The following is a 19,899-nucleotide window of genomic DNA, read 5'->3' on the forward strand; positions in this document are numbered from 1 at the left end:
GGAGATCACTGTCTTATAAGACAGGGAATTCTTTTTAATTTTTTTTGAAAGTTTTCTTTCCTCCCCTTAGAAAATTAAAATTAATTCTTTGTGATCTTATTTTCATCCCCTAAAGTTGGCTCCAACTAGAGTCAACCACAAAATTATATCCCACATGAAGTTTGTTGCACATTTGTGGTTAGGCTACTTTATTTAATGTTATGGTTACCCGGAGATTTCCATTACCATGTCATGGACTTGATGTTTCTGTCATGATTCAAAGGAAACACTGCTTCCATCCTACCCATCATAGAATTAGAAAATGTGCAGTGCATTCAGCAAGAAATAGATTGCTAACGCTGAATATTCTCCAAAGCAAGTAAGGATTGTGTGTTGTTTTTTGATGTTTTCCCTCTCTCTAGATGAAGAGCTGTTTTCAGGAATGTATATCGATTTCATGGGGACTGATGCTGCCATTTTTCGTAGTTTAACCAGGCGGAATGCAGTGAGAACTGACCAGCACAACTCCAAATGGCTAAGTGGTAAGGTGGCGATAATTAAGAGATGCTTTAGCCCTGAGGGGTTCCTAGCTTCTCTGAAGCATGACCCTTTTAAATCCTCATGGCAAAAAATCTTAGATGAGAAACTGTCGTTGTTGGGCTTCTCGCAGGATATGTTATTAGATCTTGGGAAAACTGAAGCTTTTACCAAAATTAAAAAGCGCATTAAAGAGCTAGATTATAACAGCACTACTTTTCGTGCTCGTCGCGTCTGTTCATCCCAGTTCTTCGGAATACCCCCTCCACGTGGTCTGGCTGCCTATACATATTATCTGACAACTCCTCATCTCTGTAGAGCTTTTTGCTTGGCTAGATTGAATGCTAACCCTTCTATGGTAATGCAGGGCAGAATTCTGAATATGCCATACTCAGACAGGATCTGCCCTTGCTCTTCTGGCTCTATTGACTCATTAGCCCATGCCCTTTTGGAATGCCGCTTTTACGAGGAACTTCGATCGCACTATATTTCCCCCCTTTTAATATACAAATCCAATGCCTCTGTGACTGATATAATGCCTTTTTTATTAAGCGATAGGGAACCCAAGGCTACCTTGTCAGTGGCAAGATTTGTTTCAGTCCTTATATCCCTCTAATACTAGATATATGCTGCTCAAGATCAATTGATCAAGGAGCTTCTAAGGGATAAAAGGAAAGGATATTTAAGAGATTCGTTTTTTGCACAGTCCATTTCATAAAGAACATATGAGTCAGAAATTAAGCACAATGTATATTAGCAATGCAGTCCATTTTTCTTTGTATAGATTGCTCAAACAATATGCAAAATATTTGTGGCCACTTCGCATGATGCCAGTAGTCTATGTATTTACCTAGGAGTACAGAGACTTCTGCTTAACTTGCCCTTGGGTCATGTTATAGTGGAGGTGTCATTTGGATCAGCCAGAACCTCCCCTTAGGATTCTGCATGTGGCTATTGTGATTTCCCTAATGGCAGCAACTCAGAGATGGTAACACAAAAGTTGTGAAATACTGTTTATTAAGTCCAACGAAAATAGCACAAAACAGTGTGAGAGTTTTTGTGTTCTCCAGAATTATTCACCAAGATGGGATGTAGAAAACAAGAAACAAAACAAAAAAGGAAGGTGGGAGATGTATCAGGCCCTCGTCAAGAGGCTTTTTGACTGCATCTTTTTTCAAATGACATGCAGACTTAATTGGTTCTGTGTAGAGCTGATACTAGGTTGCATCTTTTGCCTTCTAATACCACAGAGGATTGGATCTGTTGGCAATTTCTGCTGACAGAACAGAAGGGATTTTCATCAACAGAGTGGGATTTCCCTGCCTCCCCACTCTTGCTGGAGCCCAAAATCCCCCCAACTGCTTCTCCAGGAAGAACAGAGGACACCCAAGAACAGCATAAGGAGGTAGAGTAGCCAGAGCCTTGCTGGGAATGGGGGACCCCCACTTTGGGCCCCTTCCCCAGCGTTGTTCAGCTGACCGCCATGGGTCTTGCCAGGCTTAAAATGAGGCCTAGGCCTCATCATCGCCTATGTGATGATGTCACTTCCAGAAGTGACGTTATCATACAGGCGATGAGGGACATGTTCAGGTATTTGGGCAAAACTCTATGGTAAAGACAGCTTGAGTTTGAGGTGAATACTATAGTGTCACATGACACAACATCATTTCTGGACCACACTGGAAATTACATCATGGTGGTGTTCTTCGATTGTTGAGGTAAACTTAGCGTGTAACTAAAATTTTGCCCTTACAAAAACAGCATGATGCTTTTTTCCAGATTAATTGGCATGACAAATACAGATTTAAGACTATTTTACAGTGCACCTCTGTAAATAATAGGGTTTGACATTTTTGTCCAAAGAATAGCATCAGTTTTCACTCTGCAAAGTGACATAGAAATACTTTCTCAGATACAATAACTGTGCAATCCTAAGCAAAATTGTACCCTTCAAAACTTTTTGAATTCAATGGATTTAGAAGGGTGTAACACTGTTTAGGATTGCACTGTAAATCTGTTAAATTTAGATACTTGGAAAATATTCCTGGGACACAGCTGAATTCAATTGAGAAGCAGGCTTGTGCATGAAGACAACAAATCAAACTTTTAGAACACATACATCCCTTGGATCATCATGTTTTGGTAGGACTTCAGCAACTGCATGACCTTCAGTGAACATTAGTGGGCTTAATGCCTCTGAGATGAGTCATTGAAATAAAGGTCATTTGAGGTCTTTGAACAAAGGATAGTGCCAGTTTCAAAAATATTACAGCAGGCTAGCATGTTCCTAGGCAAGGCAAATAAAAGCATTGAGAAGAAGGAATTCTGTTGCTTGCACATCATACTTTAAAGATCAAGGCTTTATGACATTAGTAGCAGCATGTCTTGGCTATGCTTCCTGTATCTGTATGCCCTTAGGGTTGGATAACATGCAGTTCTAGGACCATTTTATAGCTGGCTCAAGGTTGACTCAGCCTTCCATCCTTCCGAGGTTGTTAAAATGAGTACTCAGCTTGCTTGAGGTAAAGTGTACATGACTGGAGAAGGCAATGGCAGTCCACCCCATAAACATAGTCTGCCTAGTAAACACCATGATGTGACATCACCCCATGGTGCTTTACCTTTTTAATCCCAGTGGAATCAAGGGGCTACTGAATTGGGTCTTGTACATTCAATCCATGTCCTAATTCTCACATTATGAGATCAGTGGTTCCTATTCTCCATAGCGCCCTCTCATGTGGAATTACTAGTAAGGATGTACAAACTATATTGGAGGGGCAGGATCACATGGGAAGAACTGTACTAATGATTTACCTTTCAACGTGGCCTTTATTTAGTCCACATGGACATGGCAGTGCTACACCAGTAACACAAAAATCCAGCTTGTGGCCAATCATGAAGTATGAAATATTTCCTGGATTATCCACCGATAGATAAGAAATCATTGTTTTCAGTCATCCAAGCACATGGTTCATACTAAACCAGAAAACAAGAGTGCACATTGTTAAATCTCATTAACTGACAAATCTCAGCAAATACATGAAGAATGTCCACAACGGGTACTGGAGAGAGCCCCAATTGTTAGTTTGTTTATACTGATTTATTTGGGGAAAATATAATACTCCTTTCCCATTTCCAGTAAAGGCGGGTTCCAAAATATGTATCCATTGAAACCAGTTCGGTACTCCAGACTGTAACAATCTCAAAACAATTGCTTACCAGCTTCTGCATTGTTGAGCTGTGATCATGGGGCTTGTTCTCTGCTGTTGTTTCAGAGCCGATTTTTGTGGATGCTCATCTCATTCCGGATGGTACCGACCCCAATGATGCTAAAGTGTACTTCTTCTTCAAAGAGAAACTGACAGACAACAGTGGCAGCACTAAGCAGATTCACTCCATGATTGCTAGAATATGCCCTGTAAGCATACCTTTCTTATATGCTGTTTGGGGCATGATATGCTGGTCTAATCGATTTAGCAAAAAGAATGTCCTGTGTTTAAATGCTTCCTGATCTGTTCTGCTTAGGATCACCAAACTGAGATGCAGCCCTTTTGTAGGGAACCCCTAAATAGCATAAGCCTCATTTTGCAAAGTAGAACTTCAACGTCATGATGGAACAAGTGAGCAAGATTAATATGTTCATGTTTCCATTTACAGTGAGGCATTATTGACTTTCTTGATCATTCCTGCTTTGCGTAACTGGATGTGATCTGTCAGCGGAGGATAACTGCCTAATCCAAAGCCATTTGGAAATTGCCATGGCCAGAGAAAGTTCTGTGCTTTCCCTTTTGGAAAAACGAATAGTTGCACTTCAATTTAAAACTCTCTCTCTCCTCTTAACAAGTTATGCATACCAGATGCCTGAACCTTGGCACTGTGATCCCCAGGACAGATAAGGGGTAACCCTAAAACACTTTTTAAAATAGGAAATATTGAACAAAGGTGTAAATAATTGTGAATCACAGTTTATTTGCTTGTAAAAGTTCCTCTGTAAGCATGTTAGCACAGGATTATAATTACTATACTGTAGAAATGAAATGACTACTCAGAGAAACTTTCACAGTTGTTCAGTTCATAGACATGCTTAGTGTACCCCCTTGTGCTTGGTCCTTATTGCGAAATACCCCTGTGTTAATATTAATAGGTACAGAGCTGGGGGAAGGAACACCTGGGGCAGGGGATGGAGGGGGAGTGCCACATGCATGCTGGAGCCAGGCGCTGGGGCAGAGACAAATGTGCTGGGCGTGGCAAACAGCAGCCACCCCCTCAGAAACAAAAAGAGAGGGAGAGCGGCAGCCGGGCGGGTGGCGCACACACCTGCTGGGCCACAGTGAGCAGTTGCACCCATGCCACGGTATGGCAGCACTCCTTCTGCCCATGCTCATGCTCCCCATGCCTGCACTGGCGCCAGCCTCTCCTTGCATCGGGGGCAGGTGCACCCACCAGACCCCCCACCCACCCAAAGATCTGGCCCTGGATATTAAGTAAGTGTTCTGTTAACTTCTAGTTTGTTTCTGAGCCCAGTGCAAGGGTGCTGGTTTTGACCTTTAAGGTTCTAAACAGTTTGGTCGCAAGTACCTAATGGACAATCTTCACCTGTATTGACCAATCTGAAACTTGAGATCTACTCAGGGGGCCTTCCTTGGCAAACCAGCCTAATTCAATGCTTGGTTGAAGGAATATTTTTTTCTGTTACCAGTCCCTGCCTAGAGAATTCCCACCCCTAAAAGGTCAGAGTGATCACATCCTTGAGGTCCTTCCAGGCTGTTTTCAAGACTCATCTGTTTCTGAAGACCTTCAACTAAGGGGCTGTCATGAGGATTTATATATTGGCAACAAGGGTTTGAAAGTGGTCTCTTTTTTATATTTTGTACTTGTGTTCTGGTTTTTTTTTATTGTATTGTGAACATCCTTGGGAACAAAGTATGGTTGCCTGTACATTTACTAAAAATAAAATAAAATGTACTAAATAAAATTAAAATTAGCAAATTTAGTAATCTCTCTCTCTCTCTCTCTCATATATATATATATATATTGCACATGCAATAGACTTTTGCCCCCCACCCCCACCCAAACCACTGTGTGGACCACTTAGCCTTTTCTTTTTTACTGCCTTGGGAAACTTCATTTCTGCCATTTTTGTTGACGCAGTGGAATAGTTCTGTTTTGCCTTTATTTGGTTCCTTGTGTGGTGAAGAAATACAGCACATGACCTAAGCTTTGCTTTTGCTGTTTTGTTTTTAAAATGGACCCAGATGAATTTTCCAGATGATTTTAAATATTATTAAACCATTGTTGTCATAATGAATCCCACATGACTTCTTAAAAGTCTCAGAGCCCAATTTTGTTTGTGCTGCCAATGCCAAGGCTTGGAAGAGCAGCCTTCAGAAGAACAGGAGCTCGATGGATGTGTAATGTTGCTCCCCTGATAACTTTACAAGAATCTGGCATTATGTTTCTGCCCGGGAAGGGTCAGATAGAGTCTGAATGGTCACTGGTGGAAAGGAAACTCTGCTTACCAACAGTCTGACAATACAACCCAGGAAAGCTCTACAATATGGTTACGTTGCATATGTCATTTGCTGGGTAACGCTGCATATGTCAGTTTTTTTTATCCCTAGTTGACAACCCCTTAACTTCACAATCATCTCCAACATTTATTGATCAATAAGCAAATGTCCAGTTGGTTACTTGATTATGTAGTAAATATGCTCGGAAACAGTTTGTTACAATGGTTGTCCCAAAAACAAGAGCTGGAAGTCTACAATATCTTGTTTCTGCATCCATGCATCATCAGATATTTCACGATCATGTGCAATTGCAGCTGTTTTCAGCTGGATTTTCCTGTGTGGACAAGACAATCCAGTTGCAAATGATTGCTATAGTGCAGTATCCAGTTTGCAGCTGGATTTTCCTGTGTGGACAAGACAATCCAGTTGCAAATGATTGCTATAGTGCAGTATCCACTGATGTGTGCATGCATCTTATGTCCTGTTTATATAAGCTTAGGCAGAGGCAGAATATTAGAGCAGGAACTAGTAGATGTCAGAATATTTTGCCTACACTTGTAATTTTTTATTTCTTTTCAGAATGACACCGGTGGGCAGCGTAGCCTTGTGAACAAGTGGACCACTTATCTGAAAGCAAGACTTGTGTGTTCAGTAATGGATGATGATGGAACAGAAACCTACTTTGATGAATTAGGTAAAATGTTAGTAACTTCAATGTACAGAAATATAAAAACAAGCTCCTCTCTTATTTAGTCCTTCTCTGGGTTGATGGCAAGAGGCTGGATACATGCCAGCATGGAGCTTAAGATGTTGTTCCACCAGCAAAGGCTGTAGGCTAACTGAGAGGCTGTATTTATTTTATTTATTTACTTTGTTTATACCCTGCCTTGCTTCCCAGCGGGGAACCTATAGCAGCTTATATCATTCTCCCCTCCTCCATCTTCGCACAATGACCACCCCATGAGGTAAGTTAGGCTGAGTGTGTGTGACTGGCCCAAGATCACCCAGTTAGCTTCCATGGCAGAGTGAGGATTCGAACTTGGGTCTACCCAAGTAGTCTGACACTCTAACCACTACACAACACTGGCTTAAGTAATCCTGCTGGTTCACTGTATGTTCAAGTTTTTCAAAGAAACGTAGGAATAAAAGGCACCATGTTCCACGATGGAGGCAGGCTCTTTGGCAGGGCCAGGGTGCCTCTGGAGCCCTTGGGTTTCACCATGGCTGTTAAGCCAAGGCCTCTGGGGTTTCAGCTGGTCCTGGGGCAGTTGGTTCTGTTTCTGAGGAAGAGAGCAGAGCTACCTCCCAAGGTCGAGCCTGATCTAGTCAGAGCCTTTGTCTCATGTGAATTGGCCCTTGCATTCTTTGAGGCTGACACACATGAAGCTGCCTTATACTGAATCAGACCATTGATCCTTCAAGGTCAGAACTGTCTATACAGAACTGGCTCTCCAGGGTTTCAGACAGAGATCTTTCCCATCACCTACCGCCTGATGCTTTTTAAAAAAACTGGAGAGGCCTGGGATTGAACCTGGGACCTTCTGCATTTAAAGTAGATGCTGTACCATTGAACTACAGCCCCTCCCTCAACTACCTGTCCTGTATTCCAGTCCTGCCTACCATTTTTTAATTATTGTGGCTATCTGTTTCTTGATTCACTGTGCCCCCACCTCCTGACACTGCACACAGAATCTTTTAAGATGAAGGTGCTTGGAATTAATCAAGAAGAACAAAGAAAGGTTTGAGATACTAATGACAGCAGGGGAAGGAGAGAAGAAAGCTACATGAGCCTGACACAAATTATAAACAGGAGCCATAGCATCTATCATTCAAATTGTTATCCCATTCTTTACTCCAAGGAACTCAGGGTACCACACATGAACCTCTGGTGCTGCACTTCATCCTCACTGCAGTCCTGTATTGGAAGGTTAGGCTGAGAGAGAATAACTGGCCCAAGATCACCCAAGTAGTTATTTGATAGAATTCATCACTGAAAAAATGGGTGGATGTGAACAAGATGCAATTCAACAAGGATAAATGCAGAGTTCTACATCTGGGTCACAAAAATAAGAAGCACACATACTGGATGGGGGGAAAACGTCTGAGCAGCAGTGTGTATGAACAAGATCTTGGGGTACGAGTGGACTGTAAGCAAAATATGAACAGCCAGTGTGATTCAGTGGCAAAAAAGGCTAATGCAGTCTTGGGGTGCATCAGCAGAGTCATAACGTCCAAATTGCAAGATGTCATCATCCCTCTGTACACCGCATTGGTCAGGCCGCACTTGGGAATACTGTGTTCTCTTCTGGAGGCCTCACTTCAAAAAGGTCGTTGACAGAATGGAGAGGGTGCAGAGGAGAATGATGAGGATGATCAGGGGACTGGAGACCAAGCCCTATGAGGAAAGGCTGAGGGACTTGGGAATGTTCAGTCTGGAGAAGAAGACGTTGAGAGGGAGAGGACATTGAAAGGCTGTCACTTAGAGAAGGGCAGGGAACTGTTCCTGTTAGCAGCAGAGGATAGGTTTTGCAGCAATGGAAACTGCCATATAGTAGAGTTTTAATCGTATACTGTATATGGATATTGAATGATAGCAGTTGTAAGTATAGGGATTAAATGACAACATTTTAAATCTTTTCATCCCCTAACAGTTTTGGGGGGCTCACTAATATTTAATATACTGGAAGCAAATCTGTCAAGTGCAAGAATCTGTCATGGACATGGGCCCAATTCTCATCACAACCACAATTTGCGGGGGAAAGTGGCATCACCCCCTTCTTGCACCCATTTTTGCCTCCTGAAATGCCCCCCTGGGAACCACTATTTTCTCCATTTGGAAACTTACTGTAACAGTGAGTGCCTCAGAGGTAAAAATATCTTCCTGAGCATGGGGATCACACACTTGACACCTTAATTTTGTAACACTGATTTTTTTGGGGGTGTGGAATCTGTTGTTGCTGATGTTAAGAGAAGCATGTTGGATCCTATTATAGTTAGGTGGATTTGTAACTGGTTGACAGATCGCAACCAAAGAGTGCTTGTTAATGGGTCCTCATCCTCTTGGAGAAGGAGTGACAAGTGGTATCACTTTACTCTGCTCTACTTAGACCTCACTTGGAGTATTGTGTTCAGTTTGGGGCACCATGGTTTAAGAAGGATATTGACAACCTGGAACGTGTCCAGAGGAGGGTGACAAAGATGATGAGGGGTCTGGAGACCAAGTCCTGTGAGGAAAGGTTGAAGGAGCTGGATATGTTTAGCCTGGAGAGGTGCTATGATAGCCATCTCCAAGTATTTGAAGGGTTGTCATAGAGAGGATGGAGTTGTTTTCTGTTGCCCCAGAAGATTGGACTGGAACCAAAGGCTTGAAACTAAATCAAAAGAGTTTTTGGCTAAACATTAGGAAGAACTTCCTGACAGTTAAAGTGGTTCCTCGGTGGAACAGGCTTCCTTGGGAGATTGTGGGTTCTCTTTCTTCGAAGGTTTTTAAGCAGAGGTTAGATGGCCATTTGACAGCAATGCTGATTCTGTGAACTTAGGCAGATCATGAGAGAGAAGGCAGGAAGGGATGAGTCAGTGTTTGGCTCTCGTGGCCCTTTCTTACATGCCAAGGGTAATGCTGATCACCATTTTGGGGTCAGGAAGGAATTTTCCTCCAGGCCAGATTGACCATGGATACTAGAGGTTTTTTGCCTTCCTCTGGGCATAGAGCAGGGGTCATTGGGGGAGTGGGGTGGGAAGGTAGTTGTGAATTTCCTGCATTGTTCAGGGGGTTGGACTAGATGACCCTTGAGGTCCCTTCCAGCTCTATGTTTCTATGTTACAATATGGCTCTCTGCCCATTCATGGACAAAGCAAAATGTCTTATCAGTTTCAGGTGAGATCAAAGGCAGAGCATCATTTTGAGGGCTGGAAATCACAAAATGGTGCACAGATAGAGTAGCTGTGTTATTTCTTTTCCACAGAGGATGTGTTCCTGCTAGAAACAGATAACCCTAGAACAACACTGGTCTATGGCATTTTCACAACATCCAGGTAAGATGTTTGAATTGTGCATGGGCACATGACGCAGCACCCATCGCGTGGGTTTGTGGGAGTGCTTTTGCAAGCCTTTGTCATCTGAGAAGCATTCGTGTGAGTTCTCTTAGAATGGTAGATTCACCAAAGCTTTTTTGTACATAAAGCAGGTGATTGTATGGTTGCCCTGAGGCAGCAGAAGTGCCCTGGTGTTTATGGTGGCCTCTGAAATCATTGGTCATGTGTTCCTTCTGGCCAATTCCCTTGTTACTGGAGCAGCAGATCCATAGTACTCTTATAATGATTAGAAAGGGAGTGGAGTTCACTCCCTCCACACATTGGGCAACTGAGAGATGTTTTGGCATTGGAGCTTAAGATGCCATTCCCCCAGCATAACAGCAGTAACATTCCACCAGGATAAGAGCAGTGGAATGCTCTTCCACCATTGGCAGAGGAAGAGAAAGTGATTTCTGTGAAATTCCTGCCATCTGCCACAGACCTACACTGTTCCTGAGGGCCGGGCCCCTTGTCCCAGGAAAAAAAAATAGATGGGAGGGTTCTCAGTAGGCACGGTGGGGGTGGTGGGGAAGTCCCTGTCTTTGGCCTTCACTTCTGCTGGTGGTATTCTTTGTATACAGGCTTCCAATTGCATTTTAAAAATCCAGAAATCTTTTGGACTAAATGATTTGTCAATATTGGAAGGGAAACCTTTTCCAACTTGGGCGTTATTTACTGTGCTGTACCAGAGGGACACTGTTAAGGTCTAAATGTATATAATAACCTCACACTGTTATAATTGACACTGTATTTTAAATTTCCAACCGACATTATCCCTTAGACTTAAAATTTAGTTAGAAGTAGTTTTATGATCAAGCAAATCAAGCTGAAAAGAATTTTAGTGCCATAATGACTTTATTGTCATTGAGACTGGTGTGTTATGTGTGTTTTTCAGTAACAGAACACTGCTGTCCATTTGTATTTCCACAATGCACACCTCCTCAGTAAATCGGTAGCATACATTTCCATTTGTCATCAAATTAATGGATGTGGTAATTTGTCCTCATCTGACAATTAGAAAATCACATTTGAAGACCTGACTGCTGTCAACAATGTAACTACAAGGTTTAGCAGAGAGGGTAAAACCATGCTTATAATTACACTATAATTGAGCTAGACTTGGTTTATCTAATTCACTTGATTTTCCTGCAGTAGAAATTGGGTCAAGGAAGTCTGTTCCAACTCCTTGAGACATTTTCCTCATTCTACGCAAGACTTTATGCTGGCCTAGGTTTCTTTCGCCACAAGCCTTGTAGATTTCTCCCCTGTTTTTTAGATCAGTCTAAGAGAACATATTATGTAATTAAACCAAAATGCCTTAATGGATTTCATTTGGCAACAATGTCTATATTTCCTTCACCTCCAAATATTCCAAATGAAAGAAACATGTTTCAACATAAAACAATCATTAATTTTAATTAAAACCCATTTTCTTAAGAGTGTTACTGGAATGAATAACTTTTATAGGAGAAACAATAATAATTTTGACAAAAGGCACATTGTCTGAAGTTATTAATGCATCTTTTGTAACTGAGTCATGGCCATAATGACTTGAAAAACAAAAACATGAAGTGGATTTGGAGGCAAGGTTGAAGGGTCCATATATATGACAAAGCATGATATCTACTCAAAGCTGTTGCATGTGTTCCAGCAGATGAAGACATGCTTAGGAGACTGTGATTAGTCATGTAAGGCCCTGTGAGGACTCAGCAGGGGGAGTTCTTATTTCCCCACTTTGATTCTCCTGGCAGTACCTAAAGCCTTTCCCCTTTCCTTCTCTCCCTCCCTTCCACTCACCTACCTATTTCTGTTTCTCCCCTGGAGCCCCCCACATCTCTTTTTGCTTCCCTCCTGCTCATCATCCTTCCCTTTTTTGTTCCCTCTTGCAGCATTAATCTTCTATTCCTCCTTTTTTTTTTTTTAGTCTGTCTCTTCTTCCCACCCCATCCCCTACACTGACACTAACTGAGGCTTGGGAACCTTCAGCAATATTGGCTGAGAGTTGCTTAGCAACCCCCCACAGTAGCTGCCCACATCTCACAACGTAGTGTTATGAGATCTCAGTGGGTATTCATCTCTTAACACTACATAGGTTATTACTGTTAGTTAGATTGTTAAAAAAATCTTCAGTATATGTGTTTTAAAATTTCAGTTTTTTCTGCTAATGTTTCTCAGTGGGTATTCATCTCTTAACACTACATAGGTTATTTCTGTTAGTTGGATTTTTAAAAAATCTTCAGTATATGTGTTTTTAAATTTCAGTTTTTTCTGCAAATCAGGGCTTCTCCCATCTGTCCCAACTCCTTTTTTGATTTTTTGATCCACACTCTAGGGCCTGGTTCAGAATTCGATATTATGTGATCGTCTGTAAAGCACATCCAGCACAAACAATCATATGGTTATCTGTTTCACAGAAAGGCCATAAACCCTGTAGGGTTTTCATGGCAAGAGACCAACAGAGGTGGCTTGCCATTGCCTGCCTCTTTGTAGCAACTCTGGACTTACTTGGTAGTCTCCCATCCAAGTACTACCCTGTTTAGCTTCTGTGATCTGACAAGATCAGGGTAAACAGGGTGAACCACCAGATAGGCAAATAGGCTCTCAGTAAGCCACTGTCCCGAAGGTCAAAGGAAAAAGGTCAAATGGACACAACCTGGTTCTTGTAGGTTATCCGGGCTGTGTAACCGTGGTCTTAGTATTTTCTTTCCTGACGTTTTGCCAGCAGCAACCTGGTTTGTTCTGTGACCTCAGGCATTATGATTGGAAAGGGGTGGCCTTGTTAGTCTGCCATAGCAAAATAAAACAAGAGTCCAGTGGCACCTTAAAGACTAACATCATTTATTTCAATATGAGCTTCCAAGAGCCTACATTTTCAAATATATGAAGGGAAATATGAAATGAGCTGATAGATCAGGATGCCCTTCAGCCTTTTAGGGCCTGGTGCAGTTTGCTCCCCTTCTGCCCCTTCTCTGCAACTCTGCCTGGGAAGGGTGAATAATTGCAGTGCGGAGACCTAAGAATCACTAGCTGCTTTCTTGTAGAGATTCCTCTGAGTTTTCCCTGTGCTTTAATTTATCACCATGATTTAGAACAATAAAATCTTTCTTCTTTTTTTCTGTCTCTCTTACTGATTTTACAATTTTTTTTTTTTTTTTACCAAAGTGAGTTTATTGTAAACAAAATGCACGGCAGTCTCTCTCTTTGAACGTTTTCCATTACTTTTTTTCTCTCAGACTCACAATTTTTTCTTATATAAGAAAAAACAAGCATGCGAAAGGAAAGGAAAGGAAAGGAAAGGAAAGCAATGCAAACTCTTTGTGTCCCTTTTCCATCCATATGTATATTCCTGCAGACGCCTATGAGCCATCTCCCTCTGTCTACACAATGTGACATCAGTGCTTTTATGTTTATACACATCACTTGTTGCTTTGCTTTCGTCGCTTTATTAAAAGCTCTTTAACCATCTTATATTTTATACAAAGAAGAGCGAATGCATGTTTGGTTTCAGCTAGGCCATCAGTTAATCCAAACTTTGTTTTTTCTAAAGATAAGACGAGTCCTTTTTTTGGTTTCCAAACGTTATTGCTATAAGTACATTTGCATGTTTCTCCGTCATGGTACTAGACTTTCAGTCTCCCTGTAAAGGTGGTTGGCAGTCGATTCAGGGTAGAAAGACTGCTTCATGCAACACATCATTTACCTACAAAATTCATTGTTGCAAGATGTGGTGTTTTCCTTTGAATTTAAGGAGTTTGGGGAGGAGGGTTGTACACTTTTATAAAGGATAGATCTGTTGGTTGTGGCTCAGTGGAACCTCCATGTGCCAAGGAAGCAAGACTCTGATTTCCAGGTGCTGGAAACAAGCAACAGGGACAGCCGCCGTCCCCATGCTGTGCTGATGGCCTGTATTGGAAACAGAATTCTGAGCTGGAATTCTCTTGATTGGATCCAGATTAGTTCTTTTGGTCTTAAATGTGATAATGTTTTGCATTGCTTGACTCACAGACTCCCAGCTAGGGATGGACAAATTATTCCTATATATATATGAGATGTGCACCATGCATAGAATAGCAGTGTAATGAATTAGACTAATTTATTGATGGACAAATAAGGTTGAAAAACACATGAATTTAGCAGGGGAGATTAGACACAAGGAAACAGAAATTGGTATTAACCATATAGGGCTGGTTCAAGGTATTTTGCTTCCTAAGCAGAGTGCACCCATTACCTTTTGGACCTGCATTGCCACCAATTGGGCCCATATCAAGCCCTAAAGGTCCAGGAGGTGATACCAGTCACTTCCACTTAGTAGTAAAGGTAACTTACATCTCTTATTGGTATTGTTTCTTCAGGGGCATTCAAAGCAGAAGATGGGAGATGCCACTTTGGCCATTTCCTTACTGGTACTCAGCACTGACTCCTACCAGTTGAATTTTCAGTCCTGTTTCTTCTGATGGCTGGGAGCCAGATGAATGCCAGCTAAGCCTCAGCCCCCTCCTCATGGTGCCTCATGAATCAGTTGCTTGGCTGGAGAACTGGCCCCTGTGCAAAACTGAAGAGTCGTAGTTTGTTTTGCACAGGGGAGAAGCAAAATCCAAACGAGTATAGTAACTGGCCCAGCAGTCTTGCAGAATTCAATAACTGTTATCCCTCATTGTAAAAATGAGATACTCAGGTTCAAAGAGAGAGTGACCTATCACAAGCTGCCAAGGTGTATTTATTTGAAAGCTGGTCTCTTAGCAGGTTCTCTGCTGAAAGGTTTTGTACATACCTTCTGTCTTTATCCCGGCTATGTCTGGAGAAGCCATCCGGACTGACTGGACCTGAGGCAGAATGGTACCAGATAGTTTCTTAACAAACTTGTTAGTGAAGTGCTTAATAACGTCTGCATGCCGAGTTCCAGCCAGCAGCCAAATGAACCAGCATGGTTGAGAACTGTGCTCTACCAGACCTCAGGAGGTAGGTTGGAAGGGAAGTTTGGGCAAGGCATTTTTTTTCCAGTGGGCATTTTGACCACCTTTGCCTTCCTTTGGAGCAGCCTTTGTCATCCACCCGGTTCTGCCAGAAAGTGCTGTGTTTTACAGCGTTCAAAATATTGGGTTGGATCCAGCCATCTTTCTCACTCAATCTCATCCAATCCCTGTCCTTAGTGCAGTCTTTGTCCCACGTGGCTTTTGAACATGCAAGTCCCATGATCCCCAACATAGCCTTTTTTTGGTACTCAAAGGGGCCCTTTCCTTCCTTTTTCACCAGAAGGAAAGATGATTGGACCCAGCCCATCACTTTCTTTCTATCCTGACAATCCAGTAAGGTGACATATTATAACTAAGGGACAGGCAGATCACTCAGATTCAGATGGGGGAATAGTCTGGTTCATAGTTTGGTCTTTTAGCCACTCTGCTATACTAACTCCCAAAGAAGCCCCTCAAGCAAACTTTGGAAGTGTTTTTGCATTGAGCCGGTGATGCTTTTATCCTGCCTTTCCATTAAAGGGGTTCAAAATGGCCAAAGGGAAGACACTAAAATACAGAAAATATCACTTTCTGTAAAACATTGCATGAAGCAGCAGCAACCGTGAGGTTTTCCACACCAGGTTGGTGCCCTGAAAAAGTTGTCTGAAAAAATACAGGGGAAACTGAAAGGAGAGAAACTGGCAAACAATACTGTGTGCAAGGGAAGGGGAAAACCAATGCAGTTAAGAAGCCAAGCTGTAGGAGGGGGGGGGGAACCGTGTGGAAAAGCCTCATGTTTAAAGCATAATTGAATTAAAGGGGCTTGACTCTCAACCCTCAGCAGTACTGAAAGCTACTGGCATCACTTCTTGGGGCCCAGTGCTGCCATCCTGGCCCAGGAGAGGATGGGCATACCTTGCTTGGTCTGACAAAATACCTTGAACCAGCCTTGCCATATACTCCAGCACAAAACTAAGCATCACCCCAAAACCACCTGAAGCAAAAAATGTCTTCACCTGGCACTGAAATGATACTGGTCCGCATGTTTCCCAGGAAAAGCCGTTCCACATTTGTGGCGGCACCACTAAAAAGGCCCTTTCCTAAGTAACTACCCACCTCCATTCTACGGGCAGAGGTACCAGAGGACCTCTGATGAAGGTCTTAGAGCACATAAGGATAAGCAGATTAATTAAGCAACTGGATTATAGCATGCACAGCAAGAAAGACTGATCAGAGAGGACCCTCCTGATATGTGTAGTGATTTACTGTCTCTAGTCACAGGATGGCGTACTGATGCACAGTAGAGTACTTAAAGCACTAGTTGGGATGAAAGACTTAGTTTTTCAATGTTTTATTTATTTAATTACAAAATTTATACCCCATCTTTCCCCCCTCTTCAGGGCCACCAAGGGGGCTAAAAGGTTACAAGCGTACATAATAAAAACATGTGTTACAGACTATTAAGACCAAACAAAACACATCATTAAAACCAAGCTAACGCACACACATAAAAACAATTTAAAAATAGGGCAGCAAGGAGGAGTCACTGAGGGGGATGACAGATGAAACAAAAGTCTTTACCTGCTGGTGGAAGATGACAACAGAAGGTAATAGGTGAGTCTCTCTGGGGAATGAGCTCCAGAGTTTGGATGCAACAAGCAAGAAGGCTCTCTCCCGGGTTGCTACTTGCCGAATCTCAGAAGGTGAAGGCACCTGAAGCAGGGCCTCCAACATAGTGGTCAGATAGGTTTGTAAGGGAATAGGCAGTACTTCAGGTTTGCTGGTCCCAAGGCATAGAAGGCTTAAAGCACTAGCACCTTGCTGTTTTCAGCAGTCAAGGTTAATTTGAACAAACATGCAAACGATAGCAGGAAGAGATTGTGAACCAATTTTTTTTTGTTTCTTCCCCAGTTCTGTGTTTAAAGGCTCAGCAGTGTGCGTGTACCACTTGTCAGACATCCAGAGAGTATTTAATGGGCCATTTGCACACAAGGAAGGCCCAAATCACCAGCTGATCCCCTATCAGGGAAGGATTCCTTATCCACGGCCCGGGACTGTAAGTACCAGTGATGATTCTGCGGGTCCAAACTCCGGCTTCCTTTTCTTTTGTCTATCATCTGTAAGCATAATTAACCACAACAGTGTCCTGTGGAAACTCGACACAGTAGTGCTTGACAAAGTGGATTGCATCCTATGGTTTTATTTTATGTCGTCTGAAAATAGTCTTCGCTATCTCTACAACGCAGAGCAGGTAAGAATAATATAAACAGCAAGGGCCAAATATCTGTGTTTATGAAAAGATTCCAAAGATGTTTCAATCAACTGGCACCCACAAGGTGTCCTTTGAAATATTTCTAAGTTAATTCTTTCACTGACTTAAAGTTTTAGTTCCTCCTTATCATTCAGATGCTTAGCCATTAGCTGCCCCGTTCTGAAAAGAATCCACAGAGAGCCCAATTTGTAATGTTGTTTTTTAGAATAAGTACGAATAGACAAATCAACAACATTTGTTACTATTCGGATTTCTCCCTCAATCTTGTGGTTGGCTTAGAGAATGCAAGCAGGCTTCAGCTGGTGTGTGTTAGGGGAGTCCAGAAAATGTTTAAAAAGACTTTCCTCAAAAAGGATTTTCCTGGTAGGTGTTTGTTTCCTGCTGTCATGACTGTACAGGGAGGGTTCTCTTGGTTCAGTATATACAACTTTCTTCCTTTCTACCTGTGCCAGTTCTGTTGAGCATTGTTGTGTTGAGCGTTTTCAGGTTCTGGTTGGTGAATTACAAAGTCCTCATGTTCCCCAGGTATGTGGGGACCCAGTTCAGATCAGGACTACAGTGTGCAGAAAAAGGGAGAGCCACTATTTGCCCTACTGAGAAAAATTATGTAAAGCCCATTTGTATCCATACGTTTTCCCAACAGGATAAATAATGACTGCCTGGGGCCATTTTAGGTCAGCAAAGTGGTGGAAGGGTAAGGCTTAAGCCCCTAATCCCTGTGTACCATGGTTCTGATCTGAATCGGACTCCTGCTTTCCTGACAATCAAGTCCAAGCATGGAACTCCCAGAACACATCTGATTGGCAAGACAGGGATGGACACCGTGCTAACATGCAGATTTTGTAACGTATAGTTAGGCCTGAGTGAGTGTGTGGTTGTTTTTCTGTGCATAAAGGAGAGTGTGAGAGAATGCTGCTGTTTAGGAACTTGCTTGAGGATTTCCCCCACTTCTTTTCCCCTTCAGTGTTAGTTCTAGTATGAGTACTCTACCATACAAGTCTGTAAAGTGACTGTATGGTATGTGTTATTGTAATGATTTGCAGTGCACACAAAGACTGATTTCTGGTGTGCTTCATGCTGAAGGAGTACACACACACTTATCTCTTTCTCTGTGTGCGTTACCATTTGTATACATGTAAAGTGATTTTCGTGATGCATGTTTTCCACCAAACAACGTCACTTTCTGAGCAGGGCAGGTCTCCGTGTCCACTCTGGCAAACTAACTGATTTCTGGGGCTGCCCAGCATTTGCCTCTGTGCACACTGCATGTGAGAATTTTAATTGCCTATAATACTGGAACCCTTTCTCCAAACTGCATGACATTTGGCAGGATGGAGCCCTTGAAAAGTCATGTAAACCCTCCAACTTCTACCCAGATTGGACGGCCAATGAAAAAGTTACACCCAGAAATGTATTTCCCACAGAAAGGTAAGGAAAACAAATAAAGCAATAGTAAAACAAACAAACAAAAAGAATATAGTTTTTAAAGGAATAAAGCAACATTTGAATTTCCTGCCCGCCCAAGAACATTCACAATCCTTTGGGTATGAACAGGTGCTAGTTCATTAAAAAGGAGGCTCCCTGTCCCCATGAGAAGAGGAAGCAAAAGGCTAGAGATTTATTTTTCAGAGTGCACACCTGTGTTTTTCCACTGCATTGTTACTGTGAAGGATGGAGATGGAGCAACCTTGCTGTTAGTGAGTCAATTAAATAAAAAAAAGTTTCCGCTAAATCACAGGTGTATCCAAAGGGTATGCAAAGTCCTGGTTTCATGTTAGTAGCCGCTGGTTTGCATCACTCATCATTGTTTAGGCCTGACACTGGAGTGTCCCCTCTGATTTTGCTGGCCAGCATTCAGGAAGCACGTGGACAAATTGGCCAGGATTAAGAGGCAGCAGAGATGATAAAAGGGAGCAGTGAATGATTTTGAAATATGAGGAGCGACTGAAGGATTCATTACATGTTTAGCCTAGAAAGAAGATTACAGTTTTAAAAGCCAGCCGTAAAATGAAAGTAAACCACTTCACTTCCTCTTCTTGAGTGTTAAGACAAGAGGCACTTTGGTTGAAGCTGCTGGCAAGATTAATTTAAGTTAAAATACTGAGAAGAAAATTGCTGACTTGACAGAATATTTGGCTGGTGGGAACCTATCTGTGGCAGTTGTGGAACTTCTTTCTCTTTGCAGAAGAGCCTGGCTCCGCATGCCTGAGGACTGAGCAAAAGACGCGGCAGACGTGTGTGACAAGTCATGACTGTGTCACGTTGGGAGTTTGAATGGCCAGAATAAAACAAACAAACAAAACAGCAGCCCTGCATAGCCACTAGCACAGGAGTCCTCAATATTGTTGAACTCGTGTGCCCTTTGAGAACACATAGTGGACAACAAAACAAATGGCTGCCAAAGGGATTGGCTCCAGGCACAAAATGTTGGAAGCGTCCACAAAATTTTGGGAGATTCCAAGCCAAACATCTTGCTATGCTGGAGGCATCTGTCTCTGAATGGGTAGCCTGAGCAGATAAGATGATGATGTTGCCTCCTGGGCTGTTCTGTACCACCTCCTGCTCCAGTGAGGTG

The 19,899-nt window shown here is 42.4% G+C and overlaps 1 protein-coding gene across 1 annotated transcript in view; it reads left to right on the top strand.

The window, feature by feature from the left end:
* The window catches only part of SEMA3C (semaphorin 3C), a 159,720-nt gene that overhangs the window by 94,747 nt on the left and 45,074 nt on the right, over nucleotides 1–19,899 (top strand). Inside the window, exons 6-10 of the mRNA XM_056845836.1 lie at nucleotides 402–521; nucleotides 3,792–3,934; nucleotides 6,606–6,720; nucleotides 9,992–10,061; nucleotides 16,964–17,108. Coding sequence (XP_056701814.1) covers nucleotides 402–521; nucleotides 3,792–3,934; nucleotides 6,606–6,720; nucleotides 9,992–10,061; nucleotides 16,964–17,108 — 593 coding nt within the window. The remainder of the gene's footprint in view (nucleotides 1–401; nucleotides 522–3,791; nucleotides 3,935–6,605; nucleotides 6,721–9,991; nucleotides 10,062–16,963; nucleotides 17,109–19,899) is intronic.

This window comes from Euleptes europaea, chromosome 3, assembly GCF_029931775.1.
Source record: "Euleptes europaea isolate rEulEur1 chromosome 3, rEulEur1.hap1, whole genome shotgun sequence".
In the NCBI taxonomy this organism is placed as follows: domain Eukaryota; kingdom Metazoa; phylum Chordata; class Lepidosauria; order Squamata; family Sphaerodactylidae; genus Euleptes; species Euleptes europaea.